This window comes from Nyctibius grandis, chromosome 1 (assembly GCF_013368605.1).
Source record: "Nyctibius grandis isolate bNycGra1 chromosome 1, bNycGra1.pri, whole genome shotgun sequence".
Taxonomy (NCBI): domain Eukaryota; kingdom Metazoa; phylum Chordata; class Aves; order Nyctibiiformes; family Nyctibiidae; genus Nyctibius; species Nyctibius grandis.
This window is the reverse complement of record NC_090658.1, coordinates 51831990-51853488: the sequence shown is the minus strand read 5'-3', so window position 1 is coordinate 51853488 and position 21499 is coordinate 51831990. Positions and strand designations below refer to the sequence as shown.

Sequence of the window (21499 nt, the reverse complement as noted above, 5' to 3'; positions counted from 1 at the left end):
TGAGGGTTTGGCTATTGGTGAATGATGTTCAAGCGGAAAGCTTGATACCAGAGAATGAAGGACATGACAGCATATCTGAAAGAGTCCTGACCGTTGTGACCACTTCTGTGACTTAGGCCTTGAAGAGAGGTGGCAAGTGACTGTTGCAAGTTTAGGGTGCGAGTGGGTAGCCGGATTTTGAGCAGTCCTACTAGGGTGGTGCAAATAGTGCTGAGTACCCATGTCTTGAGGAGATAGTATTGTGTAATAAACAGTGCCATCTTCTGGGAGGAGTTGGAATGATGCCCTTGTGATCAGTATTAAAGATGTTTATAAAGTGGGTGGTGTGGGGTTTTTTTTTGTTTGGGTTGGGTTTTTTCCTCTGTATCTAATAAATGCTTTGCAAAACAAAATACCAGAAGTTGAAAGACAGTGTTAATGTCTAGTAATGCAAGTCCGCATCTTACATCTGTGAATTATCACTGATACAGTCTTCAAGGAAGTTTTAAAATATGTTTTGGAGTCTGTTTAAAAGAACAAAAGTTGATCAACTGCTGAGAAGTACTCCAAAGAAGTAAATCTCAAAAATAAAAGTTAAGGACTTGGTCTGCTTTGTGTGCTGAAGTCCATTATTATTTTTGTAAACATACTTTGTAAAATCTAGATAATTACAACATCTTTTCTCATAGGAAGCATAGTGACTTATAGGAAAATGTTAAAGATCCAAAGTAAGAATGATTATTTTGTCTTTTATTGCTTTAAGTTGCTATAACTGCTTCTTTTGGGGATGTCAGAAGGGAAAAAATGTTTCCTGTCTTAAAATTATTATTCTATAAATAGTTACATTTGGGAAATATTCGCTGTGGTGCAAAATCTGGGATTGGAGTTACTAAAATTATCCCAGCAATTGGAATGTAAGATTCAGCATTTACTGAGACTCATTAATGGTGTCAGATCAATCACCTGAACTCTTATTTGGAGGAAGTGAGCAATTTTAGTAACATTAATGGAACTATATGGGAGATGCAGCTGACATTGTAAGGAGGTCTTTTTGTTACACACTTTCAATTAAATATTCATAAATAAATAAAGGAACCCAAGCAAAAAGCCAATAACAAAGTCTAACCATTATGGGGGTAGAAGAGAAGAGGAATCAATGTATTACAAATCTTTATTGCTAAAATAAATTAGATAAGGTATATCTAGAATGACAAGAATTCGTGAGCTCTGGATAGGCAGAGATTTAAAATTTTTTATTGCATCATGATTGCCTAGATAATTTACCAGCAAAGATGTAATGGAATAAAAGTTTCTTAAAAAAATTTTTTGCATGTAAATTACAAGTCTGTTCTGAGTCTGTCATATTGGAACAACTTGTCCTCGGTGCTGTCTCTAGGCACATCAAGGATAGGGGGATCATTAGGGGCAGTCAACATGGCTTCACCAAGGGGAAGTGAAGCTTAACCAACTTGATAGCCTTTTATGAGGACATAACCTGGTGGGTAGATGATGGTAAAGCTGTGGATGTGGTCTATCTCAATTTCAGTAAAGCGTTCGACACGGTCTCCCCCAGCATCCTCGCAGCTAAACTGAGGAAGTGTGGTCTGGATGATCGGGTAGTGAGGTGGATTGTGAACTGGCTGAAGGAAAGAAGCCAGAGAGTGGCGGTCAATGGGACAGAGTCCAGTTGGAGGCCTGTGTCTAGCGGAGTCCCTCAAGGGTCGGTACTGGGACCAGTACTATTCAATATATTCATTAATGACTTGGATGAGGGAATAGAGTGCACTGTCAGCAAGTTCGCTGATGAGACCAAACTGGGAGGAGTGGCTGACACAACGGAAGGCTGCGCAGCCATTCAGAGAGACCTGGACAGGCTGGAGAGTTGGGTGGGGAGAAATTTAATGAAATATAACAAGGGCAAGTGTAGAGTCCTGCATCTGGGCAAGAACAACCCCATGTATGAGTACAAGTTGGGGGCAGACCTGTTGGAGACCAGCGCAGGGGAAAGGGACCTGGGGGTCCTAGTGGACAACAGGATGACCATGAGCCAGCAGCGTGCCCTTGTGGCCAAGAAGGCCAATGGCATCCTGGGGTGTATATGAAGGGGTGTGGTCAGCAGGTCGAGAGAGGTTCTCCTCCCCCTCTACTCTGCCCTGGTGAGGCCGCATCTGGAATATTGTGTCCAGTTCTGGGCCCCTCAGTTCAAGAAGGACAGGGAACTGCTAGAGAGAGTCCAGCGCAGAGCCACGAAGATGATTAAGGGAGTGGAACATCTCCCTTATGAGGAGAGGCTGAGGGAGCTGGGTCTCTTTAGCTTAGAGAAGAGGAGACTGAGGGGTGACCTCATTAATGTTTATAAATATGTAAAGGGCAAGTGTCAAGAGGATGGAGCCAGGCTCTTCTCAGTGATATCCCTTGACAGGACAAGGGGCAACGGGTGCAAGCTGGAACACAGGAGGTTCCATGTAAATATGAGGAAAAACTTCTTTATGGTGAGGGTAACCGAACACTGGAACAGGCTGCCCAGGGAGGTTGTGGAGTCTCCTTCTCTGGAGACATTCAAAACCCGCCTGGACGCGTTCCTGTGTGATATGGTCTAGGTAATCCTGCTCCGGCAGGGGGATTGGACTGGATGATCTTTCGAGGTCCCTTCCAATCCCTAACATTCTGTGATTCTGTGATATTAAGCATGTTAGAATCAGTACATTTGGTGTTCCAGAGGGTCTCATTTTAATGACTGTGGAGTCTGAGGTTTCTGGGTAGTACAGTACTTAACTGTACAACTAATTTGTAGTTAAAATGGTAATTGAATGTGTATTTACTTTTTCAATACTAGTGTTAGCTTGGTCTGTCACACAGTATTTCATATATAAAGAAAATGTCTAACTTTCAGTATATTCTGAATGTTTAACAACAACATAAATTGTTACTGTGTGTAATCTTTGTGTTCATGCAGGCCCAGAGTATTACAGTTATGACTTTCATTTCTGACATCTGAAAGTAATTTAGTGTTGACCCGTCTTGCCATGTTGATTTTAAGTTGTTGATAAAAATCAGATGTTAAAGTTTCCATTACAAGGGGTGGTGGTCCTTGAGCATACCTCACACTAAATACTATATTTGCTTAGATACAATTTTAAAACTTTTTTTGTTTTGTAATTTAGTAAATTACTTCTTCATAGTTTACGAGTAAAGTATGTATAACAATATTTTGCTGCAAACTAGCCTGAAAAAATATTTTCCTATACATTTGGAATACCCCGTATAGATAATCCTATTAACTCTTCACTAGTTTGAGATGATGTTTCACCAATGCAGTGCTGTAATAGACACAAAGTTATTTAATAGATTTTTTTTTGGCTATTGATGGTGATTGTTATTTTTTGTGGCTTTTAATTCTGTTTTTTGTAATCACTCATGCTCTTGGAAGTCCTAGTTCAAACCATCTGTAAGAGTTGCAGTTTAAGACAGGTGAACGACTGTCTGAAATCAGACTTAAGGTTTTTAGAGTGGATGGCACACTGTGTTATTATCCAGGTTCCCATTAACTTGGAAAACGCTGTTCCAAATATGTGGAAAACATTGTGTGAATAGACAGGATAAGTAAAAATATAAGAAGTCCTGTTCAGCAAAGGAAGAATGCTATGCAGCTGATACTGAAACTGCCCTTTTTTCCATCTGACTGAGAATTTCAGCCAGTGGCACTCAATGCAAGAAGCAAGGTAGTAACATTAAAGTAGACACTGACCATCTGTCTTGGGTTTCCTATATCATAATCTTGTTTTCAGGTTGGTAGGATGTAGACGAAACAAGTGGTAGTATTTCTGGAAAGACAGATCAGAAAATGTCTGGTCTTAAAACTAAAATGGTACTAATTAGAAATATTTCTGTTAACAACTGAAAAAGTGAGCTTTTTTACTGAATACTGCGTAATATTTATGCAAGCTGCAAGAGAGCAATGGAGTCGATATTTGGGGAAGTGATTTATATATTGAAGCAAAAATATATATATATAGAAGCAAAACCAAGAATAATGTATACTGTGTAAATACAAGTTATATCCTAATCGGAATACACCTACACATACCAGAATTATGAATTCTGCCTTATAGCAGTTGTTGATGTACTGTTTGGAAAGCTACTCAAAGTTTGTTGTTTATTTTTTGTTTGCCTCTTCCCCCTCCCAAAGTAGTCCGTATCAGCTACAGTGGAGCAAGTTATAGTAAATTGAAGTTGCTTAAAATTTATGGTGTCTATTCTTCCTCTAGCCCAATAATAAATTTTTTTAAAAGATCCCTTTAGGACTACATGAAAACTTTTACTAAAACTTGAGAAAAAAAAAATCCTTAAACAATTTCTATCAAACACAACTTACAATTAACCCTATTTTTATAATTTATGGTATGAGCCTTTTCCAAAACTCTGAAGATATTTATCTTAATGATAGACAATAGGCAGCTTGCACTTAATTTTAAGGAAAAGTTGACAAAGCTTACTGGTTTTGTGACTAATGGTAAGCACGTATTTTGCTTGGTTAAAACTTGAAGGCATTTTATTCGTGTTCCTTTAGATCTTGTGCACTGGTGAATTAATAAGCCTGACTTTCTTCCCATCTTTTCACACACAGGCAGAAGGAGAAGACAGCCTTAAAAAGATGCAGCTGATGGAGCTTGCAATTCTGAATGGCACCTACAGAGATGCCAACATCAAATCACGTAAGCTTGTCATAAGCTCGAGAGTCAATGCCATAGTAATGTTTGCAGGTTTTGATTCCTAAAGCTACTTTTTGGCAAATGTACAGTAGTAACTGTGTTGGAGAATGGAAGGCAGTAAAAAAAAAACAAACAAACAAACAAAAAAAAACACAAAAAAACCCCCAGGTAGCTGTTGCAAAAGGTCTTCTGGAGATAAGTTATGTCGGTTTTGAGGTTTTTTTGTTTGGTGTCCCCCCCTTTTTACACAGTATGTCTGGGCTGAAATATTTACAAATACATAGTTTAAAAAATTTCAACCCTTAAGCCAGTTTTTTCTATTTTACAATAATTTTTTCCTTAACATATATAAAGGACAATAGACTCCTTTTCAATTTTATTTTGAGAGATTTAATTTGAAAATGTTACAGATATTCAGGATACTGTGAATACATTTTTCTGTATTATATTCCTTCCTTTCATCTTGCTTGCATGTGTCCCTCAATGTTACGTTTTTCCAACAATTCATCAACTGATTCACAGCTGAGTTCACAGGGATCAGTGATGTAATGAGCCATTTTTACAATTTCTTCCATTACATTTGTGTGAGAATGCTTTTGCAAACGCATGTATGCACAGGTTTACGCTTGAAAATTAATCACATACACTTACTAATTACAGCATATACCTATTATATGTGATACAAATTATTTTCTTTAGTTGAAAAACTAATTTATCCTCCTAAAAATGTAGTTGCTGATACTGTTCCAAAGTAAATTTTTGCTGTAGCTGTGATACAAATGTCAAATGTAAGCACAGTTAAATCAGTCTTTTCACTAAGGGCCTACTGATATTTGCAAATTTGTTTCTCCACGCAGTCACCATTTCAATGTTGAATATGTTTAAAGGTTGGAATGCAGTTAGGTCAATTTGAGAGTGCTTACACCAGTGTAATTATTCTGATTTGAAAAGAGACATAAGCAAGGGCTTTTACCACTACAATGGTAGTGGTAAATCTTTCAACCGTAATGAACACTGTAATATTTAAAGCTAGATCAGTTTTAAATATATTTTAGTCTTTAAATTATTGCAAATTCATGAGTAAAATAGTTTTCAGATTAAATTGATGCAAACTGTTGCATAGAAACCTTATATTAATTTGAGCAATTTCTTTGATCTATTCCCATTAGTCTATTGTATCTGTGTAAGTGGGAAGATGGATTTTTTTTTTTCATTTTTTGACTAGAGATTTCCACACTAATATTCACTTTTTGATAATAAGACAATTTCACTGTTTATGTTTTGATTTTACTGAAGAAGCCATACTGGTTTATTTCTGTTTAAGAAATAAAAATGTTTGAGGTTTTTTTTTTTTAATTATACATTCAATCTGAGCACTTTTGTTTGAAAAACAAAAATAATTTAAAAACCACAACAGTCTCAAATCTGAAAAACTTCTGCCACGTTTCTCTTTTCAGACCACCTGTAAGTTCATTAAATCAGTGTAGATCAACCGTAGTGCATAGAAATCTATAAATTACAACCCTTTAAGATTGACTGTTACCAGCTGATGTGTTAGTGTTCAAGAAGTTGTTCATCTTGTATGCTAACAGGCTTCAAGTAACACTTAATGAAATGTGCTAGCACCATTTTAAAAAAAAAACAAACCACACCTATTTTCTTTAACCTAAACAAGGCCATAGTGAACTTCTAATACAAAGAAAGTATTTTATTTGAGGGAATTTGATATGGAAATCACTTTTGAGTCTATTTGATTCATGCTAGAGTAGGAGAGGAGATGCACTGTGTTTCTAGGTCATCTTTAACTTCACTGATCCTGGAAATTGGAATTGTGTATATGTTTAAATATGATTTAAGACGTATAAAAACTGTGGACTCAGACGGCAGCTCTGCATAACTGAGTATCTGTGGACTCTATAGTTGCACTAAATTTTGTACTCTGTATTTGATTATGACAGTATTTTCCTTGTATCTCCTGCATGCATCTCAGTCTCATGCAGTCTTGGTAGCATAAATGAAGAAATGTGGTCTAAATGGAGCTTTTGTGCTGTGTAACCTGTTTGAGAAATCTACCTCACTGTTTTACAATGGCTTTTTTATTTTGCATGTTCATACTTAATCACACTGGAAAATGGAAAGCTGTTTGCATTTGAATGGTGTGCTTTGGCACTGTGTGATCAGCGCATGTACTAATGATTTCCTTTTATTTTTCTTCTTTCCTACTTTTCCCCCTTTTTCCCATTCTTTCCATGTTTTGTACTGCTATCTCCATACTTTCCTCTGAATTTCTTTGCTTACTGTAGCAGCCCTTGCCTTTTCTCTTGCAGCAACAGCCCAGGCTCCAAGGATTATTACTGGGCCTGCGCCTGTTCTCCCACCAGCTGCCCTGCGTACTCCTACGCCAGCTGGCCCTACCATAATGCCTTTGATCAGACAAATACAAACCGCTGTCATGCCAAACGGAACTCCTCATCCCACCGCTGCAATAGTTCCACCCGGACCCGAAGCTGGTTTAATTTACACACCATATGAATACCCCTACACGCTGGCACCAGCTACATCAATCCTTGAGTATCCTATTGAACCTAGTGGTGTATTAGGTAAGATCTTTGTACGCGGATGACTGGAGAATATATTGCTTATGCTTTTATGATACTTGCGAGGTAGAGGTCATGGGGCTCAAAGGAAAAAATTTGAAGCAGCAATCTTACCTCAGGTATATCAAAACTGCCTAGGAAAACTGCTCAAATGGTGTAACTCTTAAATATTTTATACATGGTTTGTGTTATTAAATGTGTGTGTTTAGTATATTAATAAGATTACTGAAAATAAAATCTTAATGTTTGTATGACACTAAATGGTGGATACATAGGCAAGAAAAAAAAAAACTAAATAGAAGTTGACATCCATTATGTGTCATTTGAGCTCCCATAAATACCAGATTTGTTTGAGCTCTCTTTAACATAAATTAATTTCCAGTAATCTTTGAAAGAGAGAACTTCCTTTTTTTTGAATATTTTGCTGTACCTTTTTAGTAGCAAAACTGGAGAGAATGTAAAGGTCTTTTTTCAGTTTGTTGGAGTTTTTGCTTCTTTGTTTAGTATCCAACTGATAAATCTCTCCTCAGTGTCAGAAGGCTGTAAATCATTTTGTGAGCAGAAAATAATTTCAGTGAATGAATATAAAGCAAACTAAGTTCTGACCGAAGGATGATACAATTAGCAACTTTACTGATGGCTTCTTTCATATACACTGGATTTAAATGTCCATCATTCCTAATATTTCATACCATTGACTTGCTGTGTGAAGGTGAGAATGATAAAGCAGCCGTGACAATTCAGTTAACTGGTCAATATGGAACAAGCAGTTCCAGTAGTTTCTTCCTTCCCTACCCTCTACAGAACCTAAATAATCTTTTCTCTTCAGTTTGTTCTGAATTGCATATGACCTTGGTGCTGCATAATGTTGATTTTATAGGACTTTGATCTTAGTTTGTTCCATGGCAGGTAATTGATTTACACAAATTCTAAGCATCTCTAATGAACACTGGACAATAAGGTTCAAAGTCAGTATTTGGTTGAAAGTATTGCAAAAAATCAGTGTTTCGCTTACGTGACAAATACTTTTATCTGTATGTGTGCATGTTCCCACATGATATTTTGTACAGTAAAAAAGAAAACGTGTTTCAGACTTCTGCCTTTCAGGATTAGTGAGTCAATAATAAAAATTTTAATAGGGCAAAAGTATGCAGTAGGTCTGTCTTTGAGCTGCTTATGGTTATTGTCTGTTACCCCATAGCCAAAATTGAGTGCGCATATGATAGTGTCATCATTTATTAATTTCCCACAAACATGTAAATATTCTCCCCAGCTCTTCCACCCCCAATCTGTGAGTCCACTTGCGATACATCCTGGGGTAAAGTCACAGTTACAGCCATAGTCACAGTAGCTATCAGTTGCTGGTTAGTGGAAAACCCCTCTCCTGCATTCAGTTAATAGCAGTTAAAGAAATACATCATTCCATAGTAGTAATTTAGTATGATGCAGGGAACTTTGATTTCTCGCAGAATTTTCTATAAAGAGAGAGGAGGGGAAAATTACTCCTAAAATGGCATCTGAAACCGTTGCATACTTTTGGGCTTAGCTGTGAGAGCACAGGTGCATTGCCCAAAACAGATCTCACCAAATAATCTTATTTAAAAAGGAAAATGGGGCAGGGGTTGGGGGGAAAGCCCACACTTCCACTTAGGTAGCAAAGAATCAATAACTCTTAATACATCTGCTCTATTATCTGAGTAATTGTATAGAGTTAATTGAATTAAATTTTTTTTTCCTGGAGTTTTTTCTTTGTAATACACTCGTTGTCATTAATATTATGCTATATTTTGTCCATTTTTGTGGTGGACCTTTAAGACGTCTTAAAATAATTCTGTTAAAAATGGCAGAGAAATTAATCCCTATTAGTATTTTTGGGGATATTGGTGTTGGGATCAAATTTTAGTTGGTGACTAACTTTTAATTCCCTTCCTTTTATCTTCAGGTATGGCTTTCCCAACGAAAGGCTAAGAATTCAAGAACGGTCTTAACTGATCCTTCATCAGATCTGAATTTTAACAAATGCTTAGTTTCAGCAGCCTTGAAAAAAGCTTGGCCTAGCAGTCAGTGACTTACTTGCACTTTTTTGCACATAGATTTAAAATAAAATAGTGCTATTAATTTGGATTAGCTCCTATTATTACAGAGTAGCTGTAATTATGAGTGTATAGTAGTATACTGACTGCTAAGTGTTCTATATAGTGTTTGCTTTACTAATCACCTAATTCATTGCAGTTCATACTTATTGACTTAAAGTTTAAAATCACAATCTGTAGGCTTGAAGAATTGCTTTAAAACTTTTTTTTGTGGTAGAACTGGAAGTGATCTTAAGGTTAGCAAATAATTGTCAGTATTAAAAGATGGCATTATTTAAAATAGTCCTGCTGCAAGAAAGGCACTTCAGTGAATATGTGACTAGTAAAGCTTAAATGTGCTTGGGTCTAATAGATTTCATGAAATACTGTAATTTTGGGATTGTAAATGAATGGATTAAACAGGTTAAGGCCAGGATGTTTAAAATAAATGCAATATTAATCTGCACAGATAAACTTCTTTTTAAGATTAAGGTTTGAAACTACTGTGCCTTAACTTGTTGATTTCTTAAAATGAACTTTTGTAGTTAATGATCATTTAAATCCATGTTGATAAACCTGCTGTTAATGTTTTCTTGAATGTTTTCTAACTTTGTCTTGGTAATTGCAATTTAACTAGGTGCGGTGGCTACTAAAGTTCGAAGGCACGATATGCGTGTCCATCCTTACCAAAGGATTGTGACCGCAGACCGAGGTTAGTTTAGTCCTGCAGTTCTTGTTTGTAAGAAGTGCTTTGAGTGTACATGAGATTTGCAACACCACAGCTGGTTAACCAAATACCCTATTTTGACCCATTCATTATTTTTCTCAAAAATCTGAATAGTTAATATTTTAAAGCTTTGGGAGCGCTTGCGGTTTTAAAAACGTTTTGTAAACTTGGCTTTCCCAGCTCAATTAAATATGTAAACTTTATGATATATTTAATATAAATGCTATAACTGATTCCCCTATTTAAAGATCAATCTGCATCAGGAAACACTATGAATTCAGTGCTACCATAATTAATTTGGTCATGTTCCCTCAGTCTCCCCCCAATTTGTTCTTTTAATTGGTGTGGAAATATCAGATTGGTGTTGCAAAATAAAATGAATGGATGGTTGCTTAATGAGAAAGAAGTAAAGGATTAAATGCCTCCTGTCTGTGTCTGGAGAAATCTGAAGATTTAGATTCCTTTTTTTCCAATAAACTTTTGAGCCACTGTACTGTATATTATGAGGAGGATGCATGTTCTCAGATACCTGACTGAATTCAGAAAGGTAAGGGCTGTGAAGATAATACTTCAAAAGTTGTTTGAGTTTGAATTACTAAGGGCGGGGGAAGGGAGGGTGTTTTGGGTTTTTTGACAAAATCTATTTCTTCGTATTTGCCTTTTGCTGCTAAAATGTGTAACCTGAAGGAGAAGCAACTTTTGAAGTTCTGTTGGTGAGATGACATCCAATATTTGGGCATCTCTCTTTAACCCTTGAATGGAAAGTAAATCTTCATTTTTCTCCTGTTCCTCGAGTGTAATGCCTTTGGACCCCTGAATGAAGTACTTAAGCTTATTGAGAAAAGTTGTATTTTCGGTTTATTGACATTGGCTAGGAAGCAGTGTGTGGGCCGAATTCTTATCCCATCCCTCCTGCTGAGTCACTTTGAGTTTCAGCAACTCATTTAATCTCTCTGTGTATGTTTTCCCATCTGTAAAATACGAATAATAATATTTCCCTACCTCACAGGGGTGTTGTGGGGGTTCTTGTTTTGTACAGGGCTTTGAGGATGCAAAGGATAATGTGCTGAGTATTATTATTCTGCTCTCAAAATCAGTGTTGTGCAGGCTTCCATGATATTGTAGTATTCAAAAGCCAAATTTGAGTGACAGATCTGACATCTCCTAACATTGACTACACTTTACTTCTCACAGCCTTCCATAAATTAACTACAAGAAACAATACAGATTTCAGTCAATACAGTAAAAAGGGCCCTTCTGGATATTTGCTATATTTATGTAACACTTTTATCTTTCATGTGATCTTGTGCTTTACAGAAAGTGTAAAGCTGATAAAAGACACTAAAGTTTCTAGAAGACTGCTGCTTTCTTTTATATCACTGCACACTATTTTAGAGCCCACTGGCTCATTCTCATTTCTTGAGAACTCTTAATGGGCAACAGGGTATACTCAGAATAAGGTCATAGCCCATGCTTACCGAAAAAAAAAAAAAAGAGGGGGATGGAAAAAGGAAATAGGAAAAAGATTAAAACCTATCTCTGTCAGAGTAATGAGTGGCAAGGATTTGGTTGTCTTTGAAAGTTTGACCTGATGTTGCAAAAATCAGGTTTTGCTAATGGTTTGTCATGATTTGCAATGGTAGTTTCAGGTGACAGGGGAGACTACCTTTTTGTTTAATTAGATATTTGCCTGAGACAACTAGTAAATATACTGATAAAGCATGGGGAGGGGGGTGTGGAAATAACACTTTGTAGTTTCAGTTCGTCATTGTAGTGTTCACTCAACATAGATTTTAAATATTTTACGAAGGGCCTAGCTGTTTCATCTGGGTCACTTATAAGTAATTGAAATTAATTATTGGTATCATTTCATCTTTTAAAATACAGCCATTTTCTGATAATACACTGTTGATCTCTAGCCCACTGATCTGAAAGCCCACTGTCTTAAGTAGATAAATAAATACACATGGCTTATCTTCTGTGGAATACATCACGCATACCTCTTTTAGCATGAAAACCATGCTGATATTTCAGGAGAACGTTATTTTAAAGTCTTACCTAAATAATCCCAGTGTGTATTAAGAAACTTACACAAAGTTAATTTTACAACTGTACTTCATTGTATTTTGAATTTGAAATCCTAGATTATCACTGCACAGATTTGAGTTTCACAAAAGGTTTTGAAGAGAACTTTGTTCAACAATAAAACAGTTTATTTTTATGTGCTAAAATTATGTTGTAGAACTAAAATACTATCAGTATTTACCATAGTCACCTATTTGGTTGTTCTGTCACCAATATACTTCTATAGCTATAGCCATGAAAAACAATGTCAGCAAACCGAAATACTTTTTTTTCAATGCAGAAACTTTTTTTATGTATAGTTAAATGTCACTAAACCAATATTTGCATTCACTGGGTCTAAAGTTTTTTTAAAATTCTAAATTGACTTTCATATGACTTTGTAGTACTACTGCATTCACTTTTTAAGTAGGTTTTTATTCTTTGCATAGTTTTTTTTTAGAGATAAGCACTGCATTTAAAGCAAGAATCCCCAAATGTGTAAATGTTTTACAACTAAGCTTTTAGAATTGGTGAAGGGTTGAAAAATATAGCTCATTTTAACTCAAAATGAAAACCCAGTTTATAAATAATACAAAATTTGAATCTGATGCATATAACAGAGAGACTGACTGATTTAATTGTAATAAACTGTAAATGGTGTTGCACAGTTGACAAACCTGTGTGTACTGTAGAAGGCCAGAGACTTGGCAGAGGATGTTTCACAGGTGTACTGGTATTTTTAAAAGGTAGCTTGCTTTGATTATAAACTCCACAAGAAATATTAATGCTGAGAATTTTCTTGAATGTTTTATCCAAACCAACTGTCACATAATTTATATATAAATTTTAATACCATTTAATCAAAATTGTAATCAGTATCAAAATGCTTTAAGAGTCTGTTTCTAGTATACCTGTAAAGTGGTGAGATTGTGCCACATAAAATATTTATTTTTATTTTTGCTTATTTTTGAAACAGCCGTTCTGATTTAAACAAATCCCACTTAGCATGATTCTGAAAAAATTCAGGGAGCATGTGGTCTCATTTATGTTACAGTGGTAATTTTTCATTGTGTTATAAACTATATCCTAAATGATAGGCCATTTTTTGTTATGTGAAAGTAAATCAGCCCACGAGAAAGATTGCGAAATTGATGCTATCTGTGAATATTACACCTACTGGACTTCATTTTATGTAATGGCACAAATCTGACTTTGCACTGAATACCTTTCTCACTTTCATCTCCTCTGCCTTAGTCAAAATGGCAACAGTACAAAAACTTTATCAACCTCAGAATTTATTAGCTATAATTAAGCTGTTGAATGAGTCTTAAAAAAATTAAAAAATCATACTACTGTTAAGTGGACCAAGTTTGGTGAAGGAGAATGTGAGAGAATGATTAAAGAAGGAACAGCTCAAGAACATTGGGAATGATAACTTTCCACTTGAGAACTTTTTTATGTTTTACTGTAATTTGTTTGTGTTTTGGGGTTTTATTTTCTGTTTTGTTTTTGTTTTTTTTGCAAAAGAAAATAGTATTTACAGGTGGCTTCTTTTAAAATATAAAAATATAAAGCAGGAATGTATATGAAATGTCAGATTTTATTGTATTTGCAGAGTATTAGCTTTGAAAATGAATAAAGAGAGCTGTTTGTAGTTTTAAAATGCCTTATTAGTATCAATTAGATATTTTCTCTATTTTTTGATGTACTTAGAGCTTTTTAAGTATAGACTTTAAAATGGCAGGACTTTTACAGTGTTTACATGCAAGTGCATTTTATAAGTGTCCTATATGTGTAAAATAGTATTTTGAATGGGAAAATGCTGGCTAAAGTAGCAGGCTGAGCGTTTTCCTGGTTCCCACGATGATGCCTACGTTCCTAGAATACAGTTTAGTATTGCTTTGTATCATGAGGCCAAGAAATTCCATGTTGTTTGTAAATAGAATAAATGAAAGGCAATAAAAAATTTATTGAACAAAAACCCTTTGTTTGGCCCATAGTTTGTTGAACCAAATTGTTTTTCCAAGTCCAGAATTCCTTAGATAACTCCATTCTTTTAACAACCAGTTATTAATAATCACATTCATCATTAATAGTTGCTTTAATGCTTGCACCTGGGGAGGTACTAATGCTTAATAGCAGTCAGATAGTGATGCTGTGCACTGACTGTTGTTCCAGAAATCTTCTACCCAGTTCCAAAACTGTTCATTGTTTTTTGTTTTCCAATTTCCTTCATCGACTGCTACTAACCATTAGTTGTTAGTCGTATTTTATCTCTATTTCTCCTGTTAACCGGTTTTGTGGGAGCGGGCTTCTCCTTCACGTGTCTAAATCATGATGGAGGGCTGTCATGATTTTATTGCATTCTGTAGATGGTGTCGATCAGTATGTCAGAATTAAACATGCTTGGTTTTTTATTAGTTGTGATTAGTTTTCATGTTGTCATTAAGCCGTCACTAGCTGGAACTAATCTCTTCTCTATCTTTTCTTTCTTTTTTTTTTTTTTTTTTTTTTTTTTTTTGTAACCACCCAGCCGCCACCGGCAACTAACCTATGACCTTCTGACCTCTGAACTCTTCACCCAATGATGACCTGACCATGCCTGCCTGCTGATCAGTTAACTGGTAAACGCCTTTGCTTGCCTGTCTTCAGTGCAGCGAGCTGGGGCACTTGTCCGTTCGTCTTACCATCTAACAAAACAGACAAAGAAATTGTTGTCCTCCAACTCCGCTTTTTGTTGTTCTCCTGTTTGGGTGAAAGTGGTTCTAGAACCTGCACTGAATAGTAGTAAAGCAATAAGGTCCAACTCATCCCTCCGCACTGATCATCCTCTAGTGTCCCGCCCCAAGCGAACGGTAAGGAGGCCTCGCACGAGATGGAGACAGATGTCCCTTAACTACCCGATGACAGAGGCAGTTACTGTGAGAGACTTCTAGGAATATTTTTCTTCTGAAAAAAAAAAAAAAATAGTAGTCAAAGCTCTCTCTGAATGTACTGTGTGATGATGCATCATGCATGAACCTTTGGTCAGGGATGTCATTGGGGAAGGGATTCCAAAAAGTATTCAAAATTTGATACGCTGTTTAGTCACTACCGGTGCCCTCAAAGGGCGGATGTTGCAGCCTTTTTTCTATTGCCTGCCAAATTTGACATTTTAAAGGAAAGTGTGCCATGAAATGCAGATCATGATGACTTTTCAGAACTACATTAATGCAGAGAACAAAACAGCAACACTATTAAAGCAAAATCTGAGTTTAAATTATTTTAACCATATTTTAATCTCCTTGGAAGATTACATGAGAACAAGGTACATGCATTATGTGTCACATTACTGGGCAAACTGTTCAAATATTTTTTTTAAACCTCCCTGTATAGAAAAAATTTCATTAAGGATGTAAAAGCCATGCTTGCCTATTTGCTGTATACATGTAATGAAATTGTAGATAAAGTGTAGTGCATTGAAACAAAATGAACAAAAAAGTAGATACTTTTACTATACAAGGGTGCTGGTGCAGAAAAAAATATATTTTTGGAAATGTAGCATTTTATACTTTCAAGTGTTATAAAAAAAGAAAAAAAGAACAAAGAAACCCTTTATTTCATTAAATGATTTTTTCTGGTGGTTGTCAAGAAACAAAAGACCAAAAGAGCCTTTTAGTCTTTCTTTTTTATTTTTTAAGTATTGGAATAAGTCTAAAGAAAAGGAAGTGCCTTATTTTCTTCATGGTCATTTAGTCAAATGTCTTGTATAATCAGCTTCTCCCTCAGACAAGTTACTGCATGCCACTCAGTCGCCCAGTATGTGAAAGAAGCTGTGAGGAAAGACAAATGATGAGTTGACCATATTAATTACCTGATTTTTGCCACACTAGTGTGATGTGAATTTGCCAAAATCCCATTACATAAAATATTTGCTAAGTTTTTGTCAAACCAGCCCATCGTTATTTCAACCACTCTACTTTCTAAATCATAGCAAATGCCGTACTTGTGCAATGTAAACCAAAGGGTTCTGTGATACAGTCTCATGCTAAATGAGACTGTTGCTGACAGATGTTTGTAGAGCTGGAAGTATGTCATTTTTGTACAGGGATGGAGAGAAGTTTTCTTGATTTTGGTTGGAATAAATATACATCAAATGTAGTAGGCTTTGGCGTCACCCAGAAAACTGATGTTCTGTGGATAATGAAATGAAAAGAGCTTGGCTAGTTTTCAGTTAGAGTCTGAGTGTGTCCCCTGTTTTTACCAGCAGCTCCTGCAGTGACAAATAGCACGCAAGTTATTTTTCAGCTCTTCTTTGACTATTGTTAGATCTGCCTGCTGGCTTTTCTTTGTAAGGTAGGCAGGAGAGGGACATCAGCTAGTTGTTTGAAGTCTAGCTATACTTTTTTTAACCTTTATTTCCACTAGATACATAGAGCTGGGCAATTGCAAGAGCTGAAGCAGTTGTACGCACAGTATTTAATTCTGAAAACATTAAGTATTACTTCATGTGGGGCTCAGTACTAAACTTGGCAAATATCAGGTGATAATTTTACTCCCCTCCTGTCAACTTACTCTCCTCCTGCAAATCTTCACAGCTTCCAAATGAAAGGTCAATAGTAAGCTAAGAGGGCTTACCTTTTTAAGCACCTGCATGGTGACCTCATCTAACAACTTGTCTCACCTGGAAGTAATTATCAGTTTATTTACTATGCAATAGACATTCATCCTTTTGTATTCAGCTCGCTTTTTGTTTATTGTGCCACCGGCTTTGTCTCCCTGTTACACATACAGTTGTGTTGATTTTACTTACAGTATATGCTGTGCCATTTTGATTTTATTTTGGTTGGTTGGTTGAATAAACTTGCGACACTCAAACATTTGAAAAGAGATTTGCTAAAACAATACCAGTATTTGATCCAGTTTCATCTCAACTATGATAAAACCTAGACATTTTAGATGTTTATCAAAGGTCTTTTACTGGGGGGTAGGGGAAGTGTATGAAATAGATGTGTGACATGTGAAAGTAATGTTTGCTCTGAACAAACTTCTGAAAAATTAGTTGACAAAATTTTGGATCAACTTAAAAAAAAGCATGACTTTTGAAATCTCTGAATGCCTTGGTTCTCAGTATTATCATTCTTTAATGACTTTTTCTTTATTAAAATAAGTAGTTTTAAGACTTCTTTCTGACAGTATTATGTAATTTTTTTAGAGTGGGTAGATGGGAGTGTCGCTTGTATGTAACCGTACAGATGACATGTATTTGTCTATTCTTTATTATCTTTGTAGTTTCATGCTGTGTATGTACCATAACCAACCTATTGCCTATGAGAAACATGTAAGATAATGTATTTACAGCCATTGTTACAAGTTTATAATGTATTTTTCTATCTTGTTTTATATGTATGTTATATAACATTCAAAAGAATTTTTTTCCTGATTGAGAAAAAAGGATACAAAATGCAAAACCCACAATTTTGATAACTGAAAAATTGCCAATTGTTTTGCAGTACTTTATTATATTGGGAGTGTTGTCTTTCTTGGGCTTTTAGTTAGCTACTGGATGAATACATTAGACATATTTGGGTTTTAGTTGGGTTTTTACATAGCTTGCATTTTAATTCTTTGGTTCTTTGCTGTTTCTATTAACCCATAGCATTATTTTAATAAATGTTATAATACCAACCTACTAACTCTGGACTATGTCTGTTTATTAACCATTACATGTTTAATTAAAATAAACAAATAAAGACGGAAGAATGTAAAGTCTTGAGTTACTGGACTAACCCTGAAGAACGTGACCACAGATAACACAACGTGATTTGTTTTTATGTTGTTTGTCAGCTGACATTCTGCACACTACTATTAAGTTGGCTTTGGTCATTCTGGCCTTTTACCTTGGGGAATAGGTGCCAGTAGAAATGGGAACAAAGTAGCATTTTTTGAGGCATTCTTCTTGTAGAGTCTCGCCACTTGCCTTTCAGCATCTGCATTACTAATTCCACACTTTCTTTTTCTTTCTCTAAAATAATTACTGTCAGCTCACAGCAAAAGAGCAAAGATGCCAGTGTATTGGTAAATCGTGATGGTGTACAGAAACCAGTTTGATTCTTTGTTGAACCATTCAGAGGTTGCAGTTAATCTCATAGGAATTTGTGATTTGTGAGTTTTGGCACCTGATTTACTGTTGCATCATGTGGCATTTCTAAGCACAAAATATTTCTAGATAGAATTACCGTACATCGAAATACAAAATCTGGGGGTTTTCCTTGCCGAAAGTGCCTCATTTTCTTCATGCCACACTATTCTTAAGTAACTTTTTTTTTGTGTGTGTTTCTGCTATAGTCTCTCAGTATTGCCTAGCTCAGGGGAGTACAATTTCTGTAAGCCAAAGGTCAAACTGGATCATTTCCTAGTGACTGCAGAAAGTACAAAAATACACCTTTCACTAAATTACCAAGCAGCAGCCATTTCAAATGCCAGGGCTGCCTTTGTGTGATCTTTATCCCTGTGGATGACTGTAGCAACATGAATGCAAGGAATTGAAATGGCGAAAATGCTGTTTTGAATGTACCTCTGTGCAAATATTTTTACAGAAACATTTCTCTTTCTTAAAGCTTCTGCTGTCTGAGGCTCCTTTACATATCCTGGGTTGTCCTCCTAGATTTGTAATCTTAAGTGGACAGTAATTACAGTAATGTTGAGGGAGATCCTCGATGTAGATCACTCTTCAGATATCAACAGTTTTTGTGAAAGCCCATTTTTTTTCCTGTAGATAGTAAAAATTCACATGCAGAGTCTTTGCATCTGTTCAAATGCCTTCTTTTAATTTATGATGTTTCAAACTACATATCTTGAAATATATACAATGTAAGACTTTAATTTTAAAAAGTTCTCACAGTATTGGTAGTAATTAAAATAGTATGCAGCTTTATTTTATAGAGGAAAAATAGTCTAGCTCTGATGAAGGTGTTTGTTTTTTTTAATGGCATGTAGCTCTTTGTTTTACAGAAATGCATAGGTACAGCTGGAATATCAATGCATTTTGAATACTTTCACTTGTACAGAATTCTTTTTAATTTAACAGATCATGAATACGTTACTATCCTAAAATTCAGCCACAGGCAGATGATAAAATAGACATTTACAAAAAAAATAGACATTTACAACTGAGAACATCAGGACCTTTTGATTAGATAATGGCACAAATGTCATTTCAGAACCAATAATTTATATTCCTAAAGAATTTTATCAGAGCCACACATTTAAGCTTGGTGAAGTACTCTCTCCAGTATAGGTGAAACTATTCAGATGGGACAAAATATTAGTATTTTATATTGAAGACTACTTCTATTCCCAAAACTACTGCATTCTGTAATATTTTTATTATTTTGTATTTTTTTTAGATATGAACTACTGTCATACTTTGTCCACAGTGCATTTTCATCTCATTCTTCATGTTATGCAGTAGTGAAAGTTGCTGTAAGTTTTGAAGTACTTTAAAGCTGAAGGACAGCAAAAAAAGGAAAACTCCAAAATGAATATTTGATACTAATTATTGCTGTCTACCAAATGCAATTCTCAGTTTACTTAAGTGCCTGTCTGAAAATGTAACTATTTTATACTTTGCCTGCTTATAGGAAAGAAATAAGCTCTTTTTAGAAATGGATTTGAGGATGGCTTCAATATTGCTACATCACTGAAGCTAGGTTGTTCTGTATTGTTATTATGGGGGGTTAAATTGTCCTAACATACGAAAGATCATACATTCAAGTCAATTAGAGAGTTGCTGTCCTATCCGATAAAGTGGGATTTACCTTAAGGTAAATCTATTTATTTTTTTTAGTAGGTCAGAATATAAACAACAACATCATAGAGCTTTTCAAAGTAAAATCTGAGCAATGCTATTCACTTCTTAAAAGTGAACTGTTGTACCAAGTACAACAAATTTGGTTTCTACGACAGTACTTTTGTATTACCAATCCAGAATATATTTCATAAAGACTCTTCAGGGACATCTTTCAGATGCTTTTAATGAACATATGTTCAGTGTATACTGGCAATATTGATATTTTATTTGAACATATCTTTAAAAATATGTCCAAAATCTGCATGTATCAAACGGTTTATTCCCAGATTGAACTCTTTGAGGGGGACCACTAAAAATTTTTCTGCTCTGAAAATGCAGGGAAACACTGAAGTGTATTGCCATCCATTACGAAATTACTTTAGCTTGGGGGCAACAGGAGTATACGAAACTTAATTCTTTGTGTCTGGCTAAAAATAGCAGTCATCATAAATAGCACATTGCACAGAATGGAGTCTGAGTAACACATTCCTAGGGTTGAAAGTACATGATTGTTATTGGAATTTCTATTTTGTTTTTAATATATTTGATATATTTTTCTAAAACTATTAATGGAATACTGTCCAAATAACACATGAACCATAATATTAACACATGGTAATCAATGTTGAATCAAACTGGTTAACGAAAGTACAGTGCTCTTCCTTCTATGTGCCTGCGCACTAATTGCAGGTGGTATGGTTCTGCGTAGGAGGTGGGTGTTAGGCACAGCAGGTTGCAGTGCTAATTTCTTGGTGCCAGCAGTTTGGATGTCCGTCTTTGACAACAGACTAAGTGGGAGGAATCTGATTCCCAAGGCAAAGATTAACTGAGATCTGAAACTCTTAAAAGAATTAATTGAAAAAACAGCAACAACAAAACAACATATATACATATATGCTTTGACTTGTATTATAGCATTTTGTGTGAATCATTTAAGGTTTTGTTTGTGCAAAATAATGTATTCTGAGGGGGAAAACAAACATGGACATTGCCAAAACACATGTAAATAAAACACCATTTATGACTGTACATTATGTGCAATAAAGTAACTGGAAAAAGTGCATGTACTTTATCCTCAAAAGCAAACTGACAGCTCTCAAAGCTGTAGCTATAGTTTTATTTTCTGAAAAGTTAAATTTTATTCTGTATCTAAACAGCAGAATAAAGAATGTACATTTTTCACACTTCAATTTTCATTAATGCTTGTAGCAGTGTTATGAAAGATGTTAATTGTTGAAGAGGCTTAAATTTTCATGGTCACCTGATTACCAGGGTATTTTTTGCTTAGCAGTTTCTTATTGCGTATGCTGTTGTTGGTGTCTATAACTGTAAATGAAGCAAGTATGCATTACATACCGTAAACATGCAATACACATTTTGAATATAGATTTGTGGATGCACCAATTCTATAAATTTCTTAAAGATGACCAAGTGCTTTTGATGTTACTGTACTTCTGTAAGCATCACTGTTACAATTGTTTAGAGCAAATAAGGAAGAGGAATACTACTCTGTAGTA

At 35.4% G+C, this 21499-nt stretch overlaps 1 protein-coding gene across 7 annotated transcripts in view; it reads left to right on the top strand.

The window, feature by feature from the left end:
• QKI (QKI, KH domain containing RNA binding) overlaps positions 1-21172 on the top strand; it is a 178889-nt gene extending 157717 nt beyond the window's left edge. For 2 of the 7 annotated variants that reach the window (XM_068413777.1, XM_068413769.1), the window contains 4 exons: positions 4607-4694; positions 6995-7291; positions 9998-10072; positions 14685-21172. In XM_068413777.1, coding sequence (XP_068269878.1) covers positions 4607-4694; positions 6995-7291; positions 9998-10072; positions 14685-14701 — 477 coding nt within the window. In that variant the 3' untranslated portion in view covers positions 14702-21172. Of the gene's footprint in view, positions 1-4606; positions 4695-6994; positions 7303-9230; positions 9973-9997; positions 10073-14684 lie in introns of those variants that run through there. The other 5 variants (XM_068413759.1, XM_068413741.1, XM_068413796.1 and 2 more) reach the window with 4 other exon arrangements.
• Positions 21173-21499: the final 327 nt, after the last annotated feature.